Source organism: Temnothorax americanus, unplaced genomic scaffold, assembly GCF_048541705.1.
Source record: "Temnothorax americanus isolate GAGA-0224 unplaced genomic scaffold, ASM4854170v1 Scaffold12, whole genome shotgun sequence".
NCBI lineage: Eukaryota > Metazoa > Arthropoda > Insecta > Hymenoptera > Formicidae > Temnothorax > Temnothorax americanus.
The window spans coordinates 984,883-1,006,613 of record NW_027509253.1 but is presented as its reverse complement, the minus strand read 5'-3'; the positions used below and the strand labels follow the sequence as shown (position 1 = coordinate 1,006,613).

Sequence of the window (21,731 nt, the reverse complement as noted above, 5' to 3'; positions counted from 1 at the left end):
TACGCTTATCAACGGCGCGCTTATCGCCATATCGTACCTTCGCCGAACGTTCCCGTGTTCGATTAGACCTCGGCCGCTCCGTCAACCGGGGGACCGAATATTCGCGCCTGAATTCGCGATAGCGATTCCCGACGTAATAAAAAGAACCGGCCTGCCGGCCGATTATTTCTGCGAGATCTCACAAATTCCTGGAAGCTGACGCGCGCGTCGACACGTAAACTCGCGAATTGCAAACAAGCATCAGCGGTCGGCTTTTCGGTGTGTTACGTACGCGAGAAGTGATACTTCTGGCAGTATGACGTCGACCACACTTCGCGCGAGGTGTTGCTGGAGTGACTTTCCTGTCGGATCGCGATCGATCTCATTTTACCGCACTTGAAGGTATATTTAAGCGAATGACAGAGACTGACTTTTGATTACGAACGTCATAATTGATTCAACTTTGATGGCATATGCGTACCATGTTTCAAATTGCGACGTATCGTATTGCAATATCAAAAACGTGTATATTGGCTGATGATAAAGTCAAGAGTTACATCTGAAATGGTAATTATAGTCGGGAAATGTTGTAATACTTCATGGAATAAGCTAAATGTACCAATGCCTGGACATTTTTATCATTTTAGTCCTTAAATAAGTTATAACGCGAATTAAAATCAAAGAATTAAAGATAAAAATATTTTTCTCGTATTATATTTTTATCTTTGATTTTAATTCGCGTTATATTTTTTTAAGAACTAAAATGATAAGGGTGTTCAAACATAGATCTTGAATGTTCCAACATTGGTACCTTATTTAGCAATGTTTTTAGCAAACTCTTTCTTTAAAAGTCTCAGTTTTATCATACATTTGTTCTTCAGGTATTAATTAAAATTAAAATTTTTAAATGTCACTGAATCTGTGAAGAGTATTTTGCATAAACTCAAACTCACTAAAAGTCTAGAAAATGCTATAAAGATGTTTAAAAGAATATCATCTTTCGTATGTGTCTTGGGCTTCCTTGTCACTTTAAAAGAGAAGTTTGATGAAAGTGTATCTAAACTTTTTATCCTAAACTCCAGTTCACTTTATATGATAATGAAATAATATATTTATTATTTATACATGAGTTCTAGTAATATCAATACAATTACGAATAATAGAAATAATGTATTGATTTTAATTAAACGTAAATATTCAATTGCAGTTTTGATATAATTAATATTTGTCAAAATTTCATCACGCTGATCACTCGCTAATCATCTGTTCTAGCATTCCAAAATTCAATAAATCGTCCGCCAGTTATCAGATCGTCTCTTCGAGTGATTCAGAATCCGGGCTTACCGAGCAAGTGCGGGAAAGAAGACAGTTTCTTCGCGTGGGGAACCAGGGGAACGAATAAACGGACGGAAGGAAAGAGAGCGACGTTCTCGCGGTAGATAATTTACACGCAATGCACCCGTGAATGAATGTCAAACGGTGCGACTCGCGACGGTGGGGCGAGTGGCGACTACCGGTACCGATCGGCGTCCGGAATGCTCGCGTTTATAAAAAAGAGTCGCGGAGATAAGTATATACGTTGCTCGAGTCGCACTGCATTGACGGATCATCGAGGACACACTGTCGAAAGCGGTCGCACGTGACTGTCCCTGTCACTACCATTGGCCGATCCGCGCGATAGGCGAGTAGCCGGTCGATAGGCATCCTCGGGAATTCCTCGCCTGTCTGAGGAATAGACGCGGTTGACCAGTGTCAACTTAGTTTGGCCGAGTTTTGTCGCGATACCACGTACGCGACCTATTGTTTCTCTCTTCCCATCCTTCCTTTTCCTTACGACCTGACGGGATTGATGAACGATCGGAATGCTGGAACCGGAAGCGGAAGTGGTCGTCAGTCTGCGAAGGGGCACGAGTTGGAGGATACCGTCGACTTCTCCTGCCGAGGAAGGTAGGATGAACAAGTAGGATTTACCGAAAAGATCTGTGAAGCTTAATTTCATCAACGGTTTTTCTAATCGACGTTAGAGGTGTCCAAAACTAGACTTATTGCATATTCGTGTTGACCTAATTTTTTACCTAATCCATAATTTCTAATTTCCTTCAGCGTGCTTATAGAAGAGACAAATTATCTTATGTTTATTTTTGATACTGTGATTTTCAACGCTAATCAGGTCTTGCACTATAATATCGCATTTTCCGTCGCTTGCTAAACTGCACTTACTAACTATAATAAATGAAATATGTAACGTTGAGTAAGTGTTTTCGGATTGATAAATATAGATTCGCGATTGTGTGTTGAAACTGATCCGATACTTAACACGCGTTGAGAAATATCATTGCAATTGATATCGTGTGCATATGAACGTTATGAGAAACGAAATATTCTCTTACTCACATAATATGCGATACAACGTTCTGTGCTTTCATCGCGATCGATATCCTTTAGGTTCCGGTACCAAAGAGCTCTCGCATGTAGGTAATACATTTTGCTTTGCTATACTAAGCGTTTGAAACTCCGCTTCAAAAGTAATCATTAGAATTCCATTACAATATGGTCAATATGATACATAGACAAGACTTTGTTGCGATAAAATTTCAACACAAAATTAATACACGAAATATTCACAAGTTATCTCTTTCCGGTCGTAAATTTTTCGACGATTTCGGAATATATATATTTCTTTACGTTATTTTTATCCATTTCTGCAATTTTTAATCAGTTGAATTATTTAAATTAGCAACTTTTTCTTGGCCAGATTAACGATAAGTATGACTCTGGTTACCTTTATTAATTATAATCATCGCGAAGTTTCGACCATTGGTTGTGGCCTTTATAATCGTCATGACATTTCGACCATCATTTCGACCAATTGGGTCGAATAAAAATTCGTATTGAAGAATTATTTTTTTGTAATATGTTATATATAAAATCGACTTCTTAGAATGCAAATTTTTTTTTTATCAAAGGTACACTTATCAAAGAATCTGTGATTGAAAAGAAAATCGAGGATATTTTATTGATTCTGTGTATTAAATAACTCATATTTCCTTTCATTTATATTTGTGTATTAGAGACATTTGCATATTTAACCCAAATAACACATCGCAGTCAAAATGACATCATTTTGACATCATATTGACCAAAAAGTGACGTAATATTGAATAAATATGACGTTAAAATGATGTCATTTTGACTGCGATGTGTTACTTGGGAATAAGATGGAAACGTAAGGAGTCTGTGTGCATGAAAATCTGAAAATATAGGCAGCTAATGCAAACAAAAAATATATATATAATGATCTTTGCAACACAATATGAAGACGATTTCTTATTACTTCTTCTTCTTGTATTAAAAAATTCTTATTAATTTTGCTTGCCAGTATTTTTTTAACGGTACAAAGAAACGTTCTTCCAGAACAATGTATCTTTATTCACGGAACACAAATTCCGGCATTAAGTAATTAGTGCCTAATCGTCGGCCTCGTTCCGACTCATCTTCCTAGCAAAACACGAGCTCGAAAGAACGCGTCAAGTGAAACATGTGTAACGTTACGTACGTCGACATTATATACGATCAGAGACACATGTAACGTATGACACAAGCAACACGTTACGTTTTCTCGCGTGAGCCGTTTGTTATCACGCACATAAGATTATTAATAGCGAGAAGTATAAAAGCATTCGGCGTCGGTGAGGGCATATATATATATATACGTCACGTGAACTCCGTGCCCTCGGAGGGAGATCAAGTTTATTCACACACAGTCGTGATTTTATTTAAATATATTTATTTAATCGTATACACTGTTCTACGGTAGAATGTTCACAAATCAACGTGCGAACGTACGTTAACAGATTATTCTGAGGAAAGTTTATGGCCAACAATTGGCAACGGTTGCTTTGGCGCAGAGGCGCACACGCGTTCGAAATTAATATTAATAAGCGCCTTTAGACGTTTTCAAAACTTACGAAACTTGAATCGAAACGTATACTTGGTCCATATGAACTTAAACTTTGTCGGCGGCCAATGATTTCACGCTCAAGTGCTCGTTACGCTCCTTTAATCTTTGGCCGGATGTCACGTATAGGTCGAAACCGCGATATGCATTTTTATCTTGAATCATTCGCCTCAAGGTCTTCCGCGGCAGGTTTCGTAAATCCACTTTTATCGGCTTTGCTCGGAGTTTCCCCGACGGGATTTACGTTTGATCGACGACGAAAACAATTTTCCAAAGTCCCGACGTCATTCTCTCGAAACCCGCGTGACGCGATCGGGATAACGACCGCTCGCGCTGGCGGCTTTTTCCCCGGTGCAATCTCACGCCACCGTTCTCCGACGTTCGATATATAATTTTATCTTTGAACATTCCGAGTATCTGTTTGCATTTGTGTGTCGCAAATTTCCGAAATTAAATCCGGTATTGCGACGCGACTTTGTCTGGCAGCCGTCTGATAACTGACGCCACGCTGACCGAATTATTGCAAACAGACCGCGGCGCTCGAAGTCATCGTAAACCTGTCGAGTTTCAACTGCGGTCAAGTGCAGTCGGCGACATTGCTCAGGTATTAAAAATAATTCGGGAAATACACGACAGAGTAACACATTAACAATTTTAGTTTGATTTATCACTTTTGTCATATTATTTTAAAGTAAATTCGCTTAGTGTTGAAAATAAAGTGATTTTCTTATGTATAATATTTTTGTATGTCAAACCTCGTCGTTAAAGAATCGTTTTTTGCTACTTAATGACGCGTTAGCTAATTGTTTATATTTCGGAAAATTATCCGAATACACATTTTTATTACGCTGCTTATAGTAAAATCTCAATTGTATAATATATTATATGTATAGGAAAGTTCCTTATTATGAGATAGGATCCTAATGAGATATGTTAAGTTAAAAGGCTCTATGTAGGCCCCATCTGTTGATCCCATTGCACCATGAAAAAACCCCGTTATCTCATATTAGGATTCCTATCTCATAATAGGGGACTTTCCTCTATGTATGTATCTTATGTATTAAATTATTTTATAACATATATATATATTTTCCTATACCTATATAATATATAATTATTCATACATTATTTTATACGTTCTTATTTTATACTAATTGCAATTTAGTTGGGCGTTAACGCGTCATACAGTAGAGCGGAAAGGTGCGAGAATCGTGTGAAACACTCGATCGGCAAATTGAGGTCGCTGAATCCTACACTGACGGCTGACGGATCGTATCTATTTGCATTGAATCGAAATTGTGTATGGCGTGCATATTACCGATACCATCTCGCTATAAGACATTATTACCGTCGTGCAAACTTTGAACTTTATCTAAGCCTTTATCTAAACGATGTGTGTGATTTGCGTCACAGGAAAAACTGCATGTTTGCCTGCCTGTCTTTTCGAGAAAACTGGCACCTGGAGGAAAACATGAATTTTCCCATTAAATGTTTTTTTTTGTATACATATCACACGGAACACAAATAAAAACAGTTTTCACACAGTTTTGGACATTCGTGTAAATCGTTCACGGAATATTATTTCAAATATAAACAAAAAGAAAAATAAAACAACATCATTTATTTGTTATTTTTTTACACTGTTATTTATTTATTAATTTATGTTATTCTAGATAAAACATCCCAAAAATATGTGCGATATAATTATTATTTTATCAGACATGTACGTTACGGTTACGTAATCCAATAACGGTTTGAAAGGAAAGTTAAAAATAAATCAACTGAGATAAGATGTTAAAAGATAACGTTACTCACTGATACGACACGCAGTAGCGAGTAGCGAGACACGCTGCATGACTGCGTTGAAACTCTCAGGTCTCCTCCTCTTCGCAGATTCGCTCAGTTCACTCGCAAAAATATATGGTTAATTACGATCGCGCGTATTAATCATCATGATGGAATAATTGCATTTTACACGGCACTCCTGATATTAGTTGCACGCGACGCGTACTTTGTTACTTTACATTGCAGTGAAATCCCATCCAAATGTGAAAACAATGCGAAAAAGAAATAAATAATTCACGTGACACCAAGTTTTTTGCATTAAATATTTTTTTTTACCAAGGACGTTCACTAGATAATTATCACTAAATATTTAATGTTATTCGTAGAAATAACGTCGAATATTTTTATTAAGAAGGTGACAAATAATTATTGCATTTTTATATGAAAAGACCATATAGAAATTGCTGTTAAAAACGATTACATTTTATATTAGATATTCTTAAATTCTTTTTTATTTTTCAAAACGATATGAAGTAGTTACATTATTCTTCCCCACCGTAGTTCGATGTCTATCTACTTAATGTTCATTGCAACACACTCTGAGTGAAATAATTTCAACATATCTACGACGAAATTGCGGACAGTTATCGCTCCTCTCAAAGCAGCAGCTGCATCTAACAGCAGCAATTAAACATAGTTACGCAAACGAGCCACTTTCGTTCTAATATCGAAGATAAATTGTTTGGTTGTTATAAACGACCATTCTTGCCTAGAACACGATCGATGTTTACCGTGGATGGATTAATTGTAATGGATAGTGTGAGATAATGACAGAGCATTTAATATATCAGCATTTTGGACAAAAGGGAAAATAGATCAATAAGAGCGTCTGTAAATTTCGTGTTTGTGAGGTACAAAATATCTTTTAACTATATCTCTCTCAGAATTTTGTCTCGTAATCAGAGAAAAAATTATGATAGATATAATTACGGTTATTTAAGATTTTAAGATCAAATATATTTAAATAATAAAAGATAGCAGAATGTTTAAGGAAAATTTTAAATGAAAATAATGATTAGTAAATTTTGAACAGTTAAAAGATTAAAATTATATTAACGCAAATATATCATTATCCATCAAGGTTTTATTCCAAATTATCGGTTGTTATCACAAATCTATATTTTTTGTAGACATTTGAGAGAATCCTCGGTATTTTTTTCATTTAGTTTCTTATATATATTTTTTTTTATTTAATCGAATATAATATAAATTCGATGAACGTGCAGCTAAGAAAATTGATTTAAATTTCTGTCAATAAATTTCTCGTGTGCAATGTAATTTCGATGGAGCGGGCTGAGTTAACGTTGCAAAGAACTTTATCTAAAAAAATACAAATGATGTGGTGTATATAGTTATCGCGAATCGCACCGGCTGATCAGACTTGTCCGAAATCTTAGGAGGAACTGTCCTACAACGTTCTCATACCCGCTATTATTCATTTGCGAAGTCAAGGGTTTTTCTCGTCAACATTCTAACGTCGGCAACTTAAGGGTCGCTTGTCAAAATAATCATCAGAACGAATAAAACACGCCAAGTAATGAAATGGCAATATCGCCGTGACTCCTGTGATCTTATACAACGGTGTTGAATTTTTTTTTGCGATGTCACCATATAAATCGTCGTTTATATATCTTATTTATATTTCGTTTATATTTCGCATTTTATTTTTCCGCTCTGGTGTCGCAAAGCTGAGTTCCGTGAAGCACGTCGTTCCTCTTCAACCCACGATTTTCAAAGTCTGAAAATCGAAGGGAATTCCGGGACGCTGCGGTTTTCCGGGAACCGCCTACTGGCTCCACCGTCATGCCGTGCCGTGCTGCAAATAATTCGCGAATCGCCCTTCGACCCGCCCGGCGCGATTGTCGAATCTTCCGTGAGATGACGACGTTTTTCCCGCATGACACAGGACGTTGCGCGATGCGCGGCACTTTGCCAGAAACGTGGCGGATCCCGGTGTACACGGCGCGCCTCCACCGCACTCTTGAATTTTCAGTTGTTGGACGGAAGGCTACGAAGTCGTATAACGTTCGTTAACCATTCGTGAAATACCTCTCGAGTGAGAAAAGAATTAGATCTATTTGTTCCACTTTCGTTTCATTCTGATGTGATTCGCGTCGTCTTGAATTAGCATTGATACGGAATTAGAGATTAAAATCGGTATAATTTTGGTGACCTCGATTTCACGTATTTTTGACACCTTTATATACTTACAAAAGGTAACGAAAGACTATTTTATTTAAGCTTGCGTTAAATAAAAAATAATTTTAGGACTATTTAGAGTGCCTATGATAATAATTAATAAATATCTAACACAATTTTTATGTTCCTACATAAAAAATATATCCTAAAATCATTCCGAACGTTTTACGTCTACTTCTATCGTCAAAATTTTAAAGTTAATTAAAATAAAAGTAAAGGATGAATCATTCGTTTTTCTCACTAAATAAATAATAAATTGCACAGTCATGTTAAAATAATGTATAAATCCGTTATTTATCTACAATTTTGACAATTCAAATAAAATTTCCATCTTTCCATTCTTACAGAAACATCAATATTCATTTCAATGACGCATCGATTCTTATGAACTCATCAAAGTTGTACCGTTTCAATTTTTGCTTTGAGTTTTCTTAATCTCGAATTTCTCATATAGATTGACTTTTCGTTATAGGCATAGCTCAAATACGTGCGCTAAAAACTCGATCTGATCGCGTTTTTCGAAAAACTCGCGATATTTAGAGGGTATATAGCTCGATCGTCGGGGATGACCGGTCGACAGCGAACTGTCGATCTTCACTAACATGGCTCTGCGGGTGTTCCAGCTCCAGGGTAAAAGTCGGCGCGTTCGACACGAGGTTCAAGTCACTTAAGCTAAAGGCACCCTGTGTTCGTAATGCGTTCACGTAACGCAGGTATAGTATATCGGAGACGCGGGGCGTCGTTAATATACGGGTTGACGTAACGCACGACCGGAGGTTTTAAACGAATTAAAGCCGTCGACGACGGGAACGACTGACGCGCGACCGGACGACGAGTGCGTCGCTGGCGCGTGTATCGTTTTCATCGCCTGACTCCTTTTCCAGTTCCGGTTGTCCCGCGACCGATAGATCGCAGACAATTTGTCGCGTTCGTCGAAGTAACTTCGCCCGAAGGAGTTGCACGCGAAGGGGAAAGTTGTCGCAGGAATGTTCGGTGGTTGTGCGAAGGCGGCATCGTGAAAGTTCTACGACCGAGCGAAGAACACATGAGTGAGGAACAGACTTTCGTTATCTTTGCTTCGAAGTATGATATAAAAGTATATCTGTATACCTTAAAGGTATAAAGAATCGTATTTCCGTTGTTGGAAATTTAGAGAAAACAGGATTTAAAGTTGATTATTTCTTTATGAAAATTTCCAGTACGATTATTTTTTCTAAACGTCGTATCTTAGGAACTGGTAATAATGGACCTAAAACCCTTTACCATTATACAATTTAAACTCCTGATGGTATATATTAGAAAAAGTATTAACTCTTTCGACGAAAAGTGGAGATACGATTCTTTACCTCTAAGGTACAGATATACTTGATGGTATAAAAATATATGCTTTTTGCCTAGATAGTTATATTTAAGTGTCACGATTTTTCGATTTTGATTGGAATATACTGGAAGAGTGACTTCAATTCGGAAGTTCCATTTAACGCTGCACGTTAAAAATAAAAATCAAGAACATTGTAATCGCAAATAATGTTCCCGGAAAAGAGATATCGATGTTAAATTTATTCATCCGTTATAAAAAATAAAAATTAAGGACACTAGGACACCTAGTTCTACAGTCTAAAAAGAGAGTGTGAAAGGAAGATTTTTATAACTTCAACTATAACAACATCGACGTTCCCTAGAATTCTCAATCGTTCTTCGCGGATTGCTTTCACTTTTGTGATTGACGCGATAACAGCGGCCCACGTCAATCATCGCCGCAAGTAAATGACTAATCGTGAATACATAAAATTTCAGAGAGCGAGCTAGGCCTGCGTCGCGGCGGTTCCCTGAGGATTCCACGAACGAGCGACGATCAGGTCGCGCGAGAACGCGCGCGCCTGACGAGCACGAGATCGTCGCCATCGTCGACGTTGTCGTTGTCGGCGTCGACCTCCACGTCGTCCTCGTCGGCGTCGGACAGATGCGCGGGTGGCGGCGAAAACAGCAGATCGTCCCGGTCCGCCAGGCGATACGCACCTGAAGCTGCGAGTGACGCACCTGCGCCGGAGCACCTCGCCAGGAGCCTCCTGCAGCTTGGATGTCCTGCCGTGTCGATGCCCACGTAAGTCACGCAGCCACGTTTCCGGCACTTTCCATCCTTTCTCCTCGAGTCGGGGAGATCGCGGCCGTATACGAATATAATCCTCGCCTCGAGTTCAGCTTTCCGCGCGAGAGGTGTGCCGATGGGAAGCAGCAGACTTCCCGCGTCTCGCCGAGGTCACGTCAATCGTCTCTCGTTTCCGTCGTCATGAAGTAAGTACAAAGGTGATCATCTTAATACGCGCGATGAGCACATCGGAATCTGAACTCATCGGAATTATATCGGCCCCGATCTTCTCCGAGACGTGACTCTCGTTGGCGTGACCGTTTACTCGGTCAAGGCGACGTCGTCGCGTCGCGAGGAGGAATCGTATACCGACCGAACTGGGATGCTGGGCGGACCGGCTCGAGGGTTGGTCTCGATTGCGCAACCCAGGTATGACGTAACGCAAGGAGACGCGAAAAAAGTTTCCGACCACACGTCGGGGACGTTTTCCGCCCACGTTTTTAGTCTAGAATGAGGCGAGAAGAAAATAACTCGATTATCTTTCCCTCTCCCGTGACATTCCGACGCATCTGTTGGAAATAATTGTCCCTCGATAAAGTCTCGTTCGCGCAAGACCCGCAACGTCGAGGGGCCTTTTGTGTCGTAACTGACAATAAGATACGAATACCAATTCTGTTACGGGAGGATAACGATTATAATGGCGCTTGATTGTTGCGCGAACGACACTTTGGAGCTACCCCCTCGCAACGAACGCTTCATATTCCCTGCTGCCTCGGTCGACCCTCCTTTGTCGGAACGATATGTTGGCGGACTTCCGCGATCGCGTTTGGGAACGAACGAACGAGCGGAGGAGAGGGCTGCGAACGCGGTCCCTTCCTCAACGAGGAAGTTATTTTCGCGTCGCGAATCTCGCGAAGCAATTAAATGTAGTACGGTACGGCGTTGATGCGCTTATCGCGAAATCAAGGGACGATAAGGAGAGAGGAGGGGATTGGGGTAACAGCGACGCAAAATTAAATTCGATGAAAATATATTGGTTTCAATTCTCTGAAATGTAGATACTGGACGCGCTAAGATAAAGACTCTGGTCTCTCAGGATGCTATGTAGGTACGGCGCAAATATATCTGTAGGAGTTGTACCTAACAAAAATATACGGACTATAACATAATAAGAAAAAAACGGACGGGCGTTGGAAAATATTGACGTAACGAAGAGCGCCGCGGCGTAACAGGCGGATGAGTGTCCCGTGAAAAAGAAAAAAACAGCGAAGACGAAATGACGACGGGTCGACAAGAAACTAGAAACTAGACAGATGGAAAAACAGAAAAGGGCGTTGCGCGGCCTTTCGCCTGGGAGATTGATCGAGCAGAGCTCGTAGGGGTAAAAGGTGGAAGGCGAAGACGTTGTCGAGTTCCCGAAATCGTGCAGCTAATTTCGACACGGAATGACAAAATCTGACGGAAGGGAGAGGTTCACGTGGGACGCCGGATTGTGAGAAAACGAGAGAAAAACGGACGAATTTGCCGATCTCGAGACAGACCCCGGCAGCCGCGATCAGCTGACGGCCATCGCGGTTATCCGGTTATCGCAGCCGCTCGACGAGGAGAGGCGAGAGCAGCCCGTCGACGCGTCGTTCTCGTTGCCGGTGTGGTGTGTGCACCATTATTCGCAGCTATATAAAGCTATATAGCTCTATCGCGATGATATTCGGTCAATAGGTGAGCCGCGCGGCGCAGACGCGGCGGTACCAGCCTGTCGAGTGTCGCTCCCGCCCCGTCTGTGTGCGTGCCCACATCAGCGGCACCGTCGCGTCGCCACACGTACAATCCGCGAAAGCGTTGCCGAGAACGTCGCTGCGGAGAGTAGAGCACGAGCGCGGACATCGCGCTTCGCGCCGCATTGCCGTATTCCACCTCTCGTCGTCGGAGTGTCGTTCTCCTCTGCCATCGTCGTCGTCGTCCTCGTCCTCGTCGCGTCCGGATCTTCTCTCTCTCTTCCTCTCGAGGGGAGCGGCTAACATCTGCGGGAAGGTTCCCGGTTCTTCGGTGACAGTCGAAAGGATCGAGAGGGAGGTGGAGCTCGAGAGAGCCGAGAACGTCGACGGGCGTCGGATGTTCTGAGAGGGATTTTTCTCGGAGGATATTATAGTGGGAGGAGAGGTGTTATCAGCTGATAAGGGAGAGTGCGCGTCTCGTCCGGGGCCGCGCGGGCTCAGATTCCGGATTCCGCCGCGGTCCTCGCAGTTCGTCGTTGGCTCGTCGTCGTCGTCGTCGGCGAGCAGGCGAGATGCGGAAGGAGGATGCGGGAAGATTGGCATAATTGAAGCTTTGCCGCTTCGCGCGGGGCTTAGGCCCGGTGCCCGGTTCCAGCCTCGTCTGCCGTTGTGAGCAGCGATAACGCGGGACAGTGGCGCCTCTCTACTGGACCGCCAGCTACGACAGCACTCACCGCAGGTGCGATCGAAGGCCGCGTGTTACGCCGAAATTACCAACGTAGAACGAGTTCTCGTTTTGAATGAATTGACCTATGACCCGGTCGTTAAAACGCGATCGTTACATGTCGATAGAATTGTGTAATTATAATTATATAATTATAGATATACTCGTATAATTATAATTTGTCGCAATTGGCCCAAATTTAGCGTAAATCGTAGCTTCGATTTGTCCTTTAATTAAATGCGCTCCTGGCATCCCGAGAAAAAAATACTTTGCACGACCGAAACGATTCGTGCGCGATTTAATTGCTCTGTTGACAATTTAAGGGAAGATCGATCTCACAAAACTAGAAGCACTGAATTTAGATTGACATCCCGAAGGTCTTGAAAGGGCTTTTTTGTTTTTAAAGAAGCGAGCTATTGGATCGAACTCTTCAATCATCTTGAATGCTATATTGTCGTCTGTTGTCATTGTGCGGCGATCATTTGCGCGTGCCACAATGCTTGGCTTTTACAATGTGTGTTGCAATGGCATGCTCGTTTTTTTTTTCGCAGCCATTTCAACATTTATTGCGTACCGCGTACGTATTTATGCATGCGGCTTTTATCGCGGGCGATCAGTATCGAGAACACCGCGAGGTGTTCCTTACCAGGATCGCGGGTCAAAGATCACGTCCTTGTTGGTAAGCTAGATATACGTTACAAAAAAAGGAGAGTCAACAAAGGCGAACGAGAACGAGCACGAGTAAATATAAATATCAAGTGTTACTCGACCGCCACGTTTGTCGGCTGACAGACGTAGATGCACGCAGTTTGCATGGCTTATTCTACGTAGCGCAAATGAATTCATTCTGGCTGCCATATACTATCGCGAATAAAAAGAAGCTCGTAAACAATCCTGTTCGATGTAAATTTGTAGCGCAGTTGGCGACTGCTAAATGTTACTCTCTTCCAGCGCTTCGTGATTTATCGCGATGAAGAGTCCCGCGAGTAAAAACGCTTCGCGCGAATGCGAACGTTTCGCGAGACGTGAAATTGGAGAAATCGTTGCGCGTTCGCTTCTAAAACGCGGGGCGAAAGGGCGCAAGTTTTTTGTTCCGGACGTGACGAATGCCTCGCAATTGTGCGACAAACACATCTGTTCTGTCACGGACATTCTCGCCCGACGTGATGGATACGAGAGAAACGTGGCAGAGAGCGGTCAGGATTCGCGGAACGTCTTCGTTTTTTTCCCCTTTCGCTTATCGTTATCTCGCGTATATATATTGCTATTCTGGAAATATCCTTTCGCATTAATGCGCCTGCACTGGCGAAATGCCAGCACGAGTTCAGGACGATCGATCCTCGTGCTCCGCGAGATAGGTGACGTAAGGATCCGGAAAATTAAAGTAGAAGAGAAAGGAAAATATACCAGGGCAGAATTGTTAAATATAGATTGGAATGAAGACGTTGCAAAAAATATCATAGGGACACCTCCCAACGTTCAATTATTCTCGAAGCTTGCCCACCGTAGAATTACTTGCAGCAATAATTTCTTTTCTAGAAAGAATTCTGTGCTAAGAAAACTTAATTTCGAGAAAAGAATTACGTTACTTTTAATCTATAAACTTTATTACGACTTTGTTAATGAATTAACATTTATTTTACTCGTCTCGTAAAAAATTATATTGTGAAAATCTTCAGTTTCTCCGATTAATCTTGCATTTGAGTTAAAACTTGATTTTATTATGAAACCGTTACTCTATTATCATGCACTATTAAAATATTATTTCGGCGCCACGTTTGTTCGTTTTTTTCAAGTTTTGCTTTCACAATTTATTCGAGATTTTTACGAATGGCGGTAAGCGTTTTGAGCGGGACTCGGATAATAAAAGAAGCCGAGCGATCTGATTTACAAGCAGCAATTGCTTTGGTAACGTGCGCAAAGAGCATGCCTCACGGGAGATAGGAATCTTTCCGCGCTGCTCTCGTTGAGGCACACAATTGTGCTCCCTGTCCGTGCGTGAGATAGAGTCGATTAACTCGCGGTTAACTCGACCAGTTAATTTCCCGATCCGCATCGTGACGAGATTCGTCACGCTTCTGGCGACAGCTGATCGTGACGTTTGCCTCTATATCGTCACTTTTCGATTATTTCCGATCTAATTCCAAACTTAGAAATCTATGCGGCCTATTGTGTGCCTGATAAAATTATCCATTTATATTTTCGACATTGTTGTTATTCGTGTGTTCTATATTCAGATTTCATATACGAAAAAAATTGGATCTATCAAATATAAGCCTTTATTATTTTTCGATAAAAATTATTTTGCAGCTTAATTTCAATAATAATATTTTTCAAGTTGCGTGCGTTAAACACGTTACAGAGATACGTACGAAATATATTCTAGAAAAGAAACTATTATATGTAAACCGGATGTATATGGATGTATACCAGAGATGCTCTGTACCTATGTAACTTTCATCTTTAACCGGATCAATACACATCTGTTGGCCGTTATATATACGGCTAAGTCGTATAATGCGACGATAATTCAGCGATTTAAAGTCCACGCGTTCGCGTTACAAACGACCGCCACGAAGCCTGGAAAATCGAGTTGAAACGTCGACCTCCGTCTCGGCGAAACGCCGAGAGAATAACGGAGTAGTTTAACCGGCCTGGTTGAATTTCGTTTGGAAAGGCGCGTTTCACGGGTTCCGGGTGCGCGGTGTTGCGCGTATATGCGTTCTCGATTCTCGACGACACGGTGCCAATTTCGGGGAGCAGAAATTCGAAGCAAGACCACGCGAGACACGTGCGACCGCGCTTCTCGGCGTGCAGGCGTAACAAGATCCATCGCGGTTCCTCGTCCATCTGCTCGTCAATAACCGGTGGCTCGTTTTATTATTGCAGACCTCGTGGCGGTGTCGGATCGGAGCAACCGCCGAGCAGCGACAGCGATGACTACACCACCGCTCACCAGCAAGGTCACGTCGCGGGCGGTTATGGACAGAACCAGGACGGTTACACCGTGCCCAAAGTCCAGGTGTCGGGCCCACCAAACGTCGATGAATCCGCTTCCATCATCAATGGGTGAGTGCCAGAAACGATATCAGCGATACAACTGATATGTAAATTATTCTCTGCTCTTTCTTCTAATTCTTTAATAAATTTAACTTATTAAAGGATTGGAAAGAGAAGGAGAGAATATATAATTTAGATCTCGGTTGAATTTAATTAACGTTGGGAACGGTTCAGTCAGATGTAAATGACCAGAGATACTATTATTAACGTAATCCTAGTGCAAATGCATTAAGTTATTAGAATCGAGATGGTTTTGATGAGTAGATATCTGAGATTAGATCAACCAGTTAGGGATTCAAAGAATATTTTGCGTATCTATTGACGATTCATTCTCTCCTGGCGAACGAATGACTTTATGAGTGAATTGCATTTAGTGCGATTGTACAATCGGATAAAGATTCTGATCAATATTGAGCGACACAGAGTTCAATGTAAGTGTCTAGCAAATCTCTCAAGTTGCTGATTCTTATCCAACGTTACTCAGTTTTCCGTTGAGTAACATTTTAACAGTGATATACTGTGTTTCTAAAGCGCCAAAATGAATTTAAAATAATATATAAATAACATTAAAATATAAATATATAAAATATAAAATAACATAAATAACATACAAATAACATAATGATAAAAAATAATATTTAAACGCCGAGAAATATTAACAATCAAGTTTTAGAAATATACAGTTCAGAAGTGTACAATTAAATCTAATAATTTTCGAAAGATATTACTAATTTTTACTTGGAACATAACATAAAAAAAATTATATTAGCATTCTGAGTATTTCTAAATAAATAATACATAGTAATAAATTTATAAGACTCAATTATCAAAATATATTATATCACTGTTTACAATTTTTTCATAAACAATGATTCACCATCTTATCCGTTTTAATGAGAATACAAAAATTTTAATCAAAACTGCATCGAAACTGTAATTGCGCCAAGCATTTTATTGCGAGTCAACGTAATTCATAAGTTCGGTTTAACGCGTTATATCCGCGTACACACTCTCGGGATACGATATATCAAGAGTATGTCACGAGACTATCTACCTGTCGTAATAAGCACACGAGACGATAACTTTTCCTTCTTGCACGTAACTCACGCGTAACGACAAACAAACACTCACCCCCGTCATCCCCGAAGAGTAATGACCAGGTACGCGACGAGTGATAAACAAACAGTTGCGTCGCGCCTGATAAGCGCTGCGTTGGCACCTCCGGCGCGGCATCGTTAACAAAATCATTCTCGTTCCTGTATACCGTCGTATCGTTCGGCGTTGCCATTACGTGTTTATAATAGGATCGTGCAATGTGTGTGTTATCGCGCCGTAATGATACGCCTCCTCGATCCGGTGACTGTCGCGTTGCCAGAAATAGTAGATCATACCTCGTCGACTCGTCGCCGGGCGAAAACCGTTAAGTTAGCGAGAAGAATTCTCGCCGCGCGTGAATTTTCCTCGATGAGACTTCGGATCGCGCGGCCGAGAAAGTAAAAGCGGAAGGAAGCGTCTCCTTTCGCGCGATGTTTTCTACGCCGCTCGTGAATCGCATCGGTGATTGAGTGGCGCTCGAATGAAAGATGACATCAAGGACTCGCGATACGAAGTCCGAGTCGTCGCCGTCGTTGCGAGTCCGACGATTCGGACTTCTTATTAATAGAAAGGAGAATATCTCGGCGGCATTGAGAATTTCTCGGACCTGCAAGGATTGCTTTTTGGCCAACTACGAGATCGTGTTGCATCGGTTGAGAATTAAGAAATCCGTGATATGCGACGAGCGAATATCGTGTGTGTATGAAGAGGAGACGCATATGCGAGTACGCGAGAGCACGTCGACTTGGTGAGTACGTCACGATTATTCGTTTCGATTTACGATGCGATACGCTTACAGTCGTTAATTACGGAAGGAACTATTATGTTCGCAAGTTTAACCGCGTTGCGCGAGATAAAATAGAAAACCAAAAATCCATCACATATAAACTTATAATAAGATGTATAAATATGCACACACACGAGAAATTCAGAATCTCGTTTAAACATGTAAAACTTATTAAAATGTATTTAATTGATAAAATACTGTTAATTATCAGTGATATTACGTCACTATCGAAAATAATTTTGAATTTAGGAGAAATTGTTGAATTACAGATTATTTCGCTTATCGAAAAGATTGACAAATACATTGAATATTATTCGAATCTTTGATCAATCGAATGATGGAATGTGTTTAATATATCTTTACGGCCTTGTAGCACTTATATAATTATCTTATTCTCTTTCTCGGTAGAATTTTTACAAGCTAGGCTAGGTACGAAAATAATATAAAAAAGAGATATAGATTTTTAGAGACTGTTGTTTTATAATATTCTTCAAAAATTATTGTAGAAAATCTGTATTGTCTTGAACGGGTGATACAAGAAATCAATAAAATGCGCAGTTTAGTAGATTAAAATCAATGATTAAATCTAAGTGATTTTCGCGCGTTCTTCGCGACGTCTATTTCTGCGGAAAGCTTATCAACTTAACTGTTGATGATCGACTTATTGGTGTCATGGATGGCAGATGTAGTCAAGTAACATCGAGATATCTTTTCGATGGACTAACCACTAAGAAAAAACGCTTATTTTATCTCTCAATAAGTTCGATACTGCGTTTGTTGTTTTTGTCGAGAAATTAAATTATTGAATATCGACATATATTGATAATCTGATCGTGAAAGATAAAAATGGAATCTGCATTTATAGCTTGATTTGAAGCGCGGGAAATAAAACTTTTACGCAAAGTTCGTTGCTTCAAATTGATAACCGATATTTGAATGTTATTATACGATAAGGGTATTCAAATAAGTTAAAGTTTAACGGTTTGACAGGTTATGTCGGTTTAAAGTCGAGTAAAAAGTTAATTAATTAACTTTGGGCGCGTTACTCTTTAAGGTTGTGCAAAATACATAAGTCACTCATTAACCTATCACATTAATCTTTGGGTTAAAAGTTTAAAAATTAACTTTTTACCCGACTTTAACCCGACATAACCCTGTTAAACCGTTAAACTCGTAACTTATTTGAATACCCCTAGTAAAAGTTAAATTAGAGATGGATGTAATTCTATGTGACAAAAATAATATTGTTATCGGAAAAATTCGGTTATCTACTGGCAGTATTTTCTATCGGATCGTTTACACTACATTTATTCTATTTCGTTATTCTCGAGAATTTTTTTCAACGTTTGTCAATGCGAATTGACAATTTTATAGACACGAAGATACGTTCGCAATTTACCATAATGACTGTATTAATCATCACGATAGCGTCGGTTGATTCGATTGAAAATGCGCGGCACGGTGTGTGTATTAAAAATCGCTCTGACAATCGGCTCTAATATCGCGAATTTTATACGCTGTATAAATACAGCCTGGCGATAGATGCGATAAGCCATTACACGCTGATCAATATGTTTCACGGCCCGTAAACAAAACTCCCGCGTTCGCCTACGTATTTTTAGAGCAACTTTTTTTTTCCATCGTTCCAAGGGCGAGGTCCGAAAATAAATCGTTAAAGAATTCCTCCGTACGCGCTCTTAAGCTTATTTGCACGTCTGACAGTTCTCTTTGCACTGTTCCGGCAAATAGAATGCAGACGATGTGTGGGGTTTAATAATTATCTTCGATCCATTGACAAACTTAACAGATAACGTATCATCTCTTGATCCGTATTTATACCTGCGTTTCTGCTGAAGAATTCGTAAGAAAACAAATCGTAAAAAAACGAGAGGAAAATTACTTTGTTTAGCGATATATATATAATTCTATTAATTATCGTATTTAAATATAATTTATTTAATCACCATTTTGCGATTGACAACGCCGAGTCGAGTTTGAGTTCCGATAGTGAGAAACTCCGTTACGTCGATCGTGTATTGATAAAATTAATTTAAAAAGAAAGAAATGGAATTAACGCTCACGCATAATTATTTTAATACTTTTAAATTTCTCAGAGGCGAGACGGCTGTGGCGCGCGGCTTTTGTATACACAAGGCCAACGCATTGTCATTCACGCATGGCAGTATACTACTCGAGCGAGCAGGTAGCGGAGCACAACTCACTTTCCGCCTGTCTCCGTATTATCCGTTGAAACTCGATTATCTATTACGAATAATTAGTAGCTGTCGGCCCGCGCGCTTTAATTAACTTAACGAATGTAAATCTATTGGCTGTTTGTCGAAGTATCTCGCGTGATTCCATTCGGTTAAAACTGTAAAATGTAAAACTGTAAAATTGTTTTATTTATACGAGCGATAATTTCTTCAGAGGATAACTCAATTCGGATGTATTTCAAATTAATTATCAATACACGATCGATATGTAACGGAGTTTCCCGCTATCGGAACTTTTCAACTCGACTCGGCGAGATTCGCATATCATCCCGCGTTATCAATTGCAAAATAGTGATAAAATAAATTATATTTAAATAAGATAAAAAATTAATCGAATTATATATAATATATATATATATATATATATATATATATATCGCTAAAAAGGTATACTTATTTTCTTTCGTTCCTTACGATTTGTTTTTTAAAGAATTCTTCAGCAAAGGCTCACGTAACATGTCACGCTTTGAATACTTCGTCAATTTAAATGAAATCTGCTCATGAAAATTATGATATATCGATCAATCACGTTTATTAACTCGCGTATTTTGTCTGATTTTGGGATTTAAAATACATCGTGCGTACCAGCACGAAATTTTGATTTCATATTTTCGGACGATTGGAGTTCTCCGGATAATAACACGATTCATCATCGTCCTTTTTTTCGCGTGACCACGTATTTCTCCGTAAGAACGTATACGATAGTAAAGTGCGTGTTGCGTGCGATTAACGGGCGTGCCGTTGTGATTATCCTATTCTGGTGATTAGTACGCGCGATCGTTATTAGTAGTGTTTTCGTGAGTGTTGCGTTGCGAGTGCAATGAACAAATCTCGGAGGGAGGAGAACATAATCGCACCTCCGCCGCGGCGCGTCGTATTGGTGATATATTATTTTTTACCCCTTAACCCTTTCGCTAGGTCTGATCGAAAAGTGACAATGTGCTACGGACTGCCGTAAGCAATACGCATTTATGCAATGAAACTTCAACACGTTTTCAGGTTACGCGTTATCGTTACTATACCTACTTTATTGTTGCAACTTTTCGAATATAAAGAACAAAATGGAATTTACATAAAAAATTCATTTCCACAAATTATAACGCTTAACAATATACATGAAGGACGACCGTAGTCGGCGGTAATACCTATATCAATATCATTTCGTAGAAGACGATTATAATCGGTAGTAGTAGCGAAAGGCTTAAGGGATTAACGTAAAAATGTGCTATATGAGATATAATAGGTATATAAATGTATGTGTATGAAATCAGGAGATAAAAAAAGGCTTATAGAGATCTATTACTTTAAAATAGGTGAGTTAGAGTAGATTAACGCAAATATTTAATCTTGGGATTTTAATAATTAATCGTGAATAATCTATAGAATATTTTATATATACGAATTGTCAAAAAAGTGTTTTTTAGAAAAATCGTAATTGAGAATACCATGAGAAAATAATGCATTAGTAATTTGCTACAAGGAAGTAATATTTTGAAATCTGTTTCGATATGCATTTCATATTTCGAGCGGTTTAATTTTAATTTTTTACGACTCATCCATCCTTTTCATGGGTAATTCAATGTTTCGCTTGAAACCAAAGATATTTAATAACGTTATTCAATAACTGCCTCGTCTCATATGCGAATATTATGAAGTGTTCTATAACAGTTGTACAATACTTCAATTAAGTTTTACGAGCATTTATTGTTCGTTTCTCGCAATCAGCTGAGTACGCGGGATGTAGATTTTTAATGCAAATATGGCTATTGTACCATCTGTGCCCCAAAATATAAAACTTTATTTTGAGCATCTCACTTGATACGCTTTTCGAATTTATATAACAATCATGAATACGGATCCTGAAAAATAACTAGCATTCATTAACCCGATAATTAATGCCGGTATATAACAAAGTAGTAATACAAGAATTGAATGGTAATTATGAAAGTACATTAAAATTACATCATCGCGTTATACGATATTATTATATTTATAAATATTAAAAAA

General features: G+C 39.7%; 1 protein-coding gene and 1 long non-coding RNA gene across 5 annotated transcripts in view; one reads left to right on the top strand and one right to left on the bottom strand.

Moving 5' to 3' along the window:
- The first annotated feature begins 250 nt into the window (after positions 1–250).
- Positions 251–21,731, top strand: part of LOC143893162 (uncharacterized) — a 66,851-nt gene continuing 45,370 nt past the window's right edge. For 2 of the 4 annotated variants that reach the window (XM_077398210.1, XM_077398208.1), the window contains exons 1-4: positions 455–546; positions 1,252–1,926; positions 9,779–10,085; positions 15,399–15,578. In XM_077398210.1, the coding sequence (XP_077254336.1) occupies positions 1,842–1,926; positions 9,779–10,085; positions 15,399–15,578 (572 nt within the window). In that variant the 5' untranslated portion in view covers positions 455–546; positions 1,252–1,841. Of the gene's footprint in view, positions 382–454; positions 547–1,251; positions 1,927–9,011; positions 9,031–9,778; positions 10,086–15,398; positions 15,579–21,731 lie in introns of those variants that run through there. The other 2 variants (XM_077398209.1, XM_077398211.1) reach the window with 2 other exon arrangements.
- Positions 3,747–11,060, bottom strand: LOC143893189 (uncharacterized). The gene is made up of 2 exons (XR_013255732.1): positions 10,001–11,060; positions 3,747–7,790 (listed from the first exon to the last, which is right to left on the bottom strand). It is a non-coding gene; the product is annotated as an uncharacterized LOC143893189 (long non-coding RNA).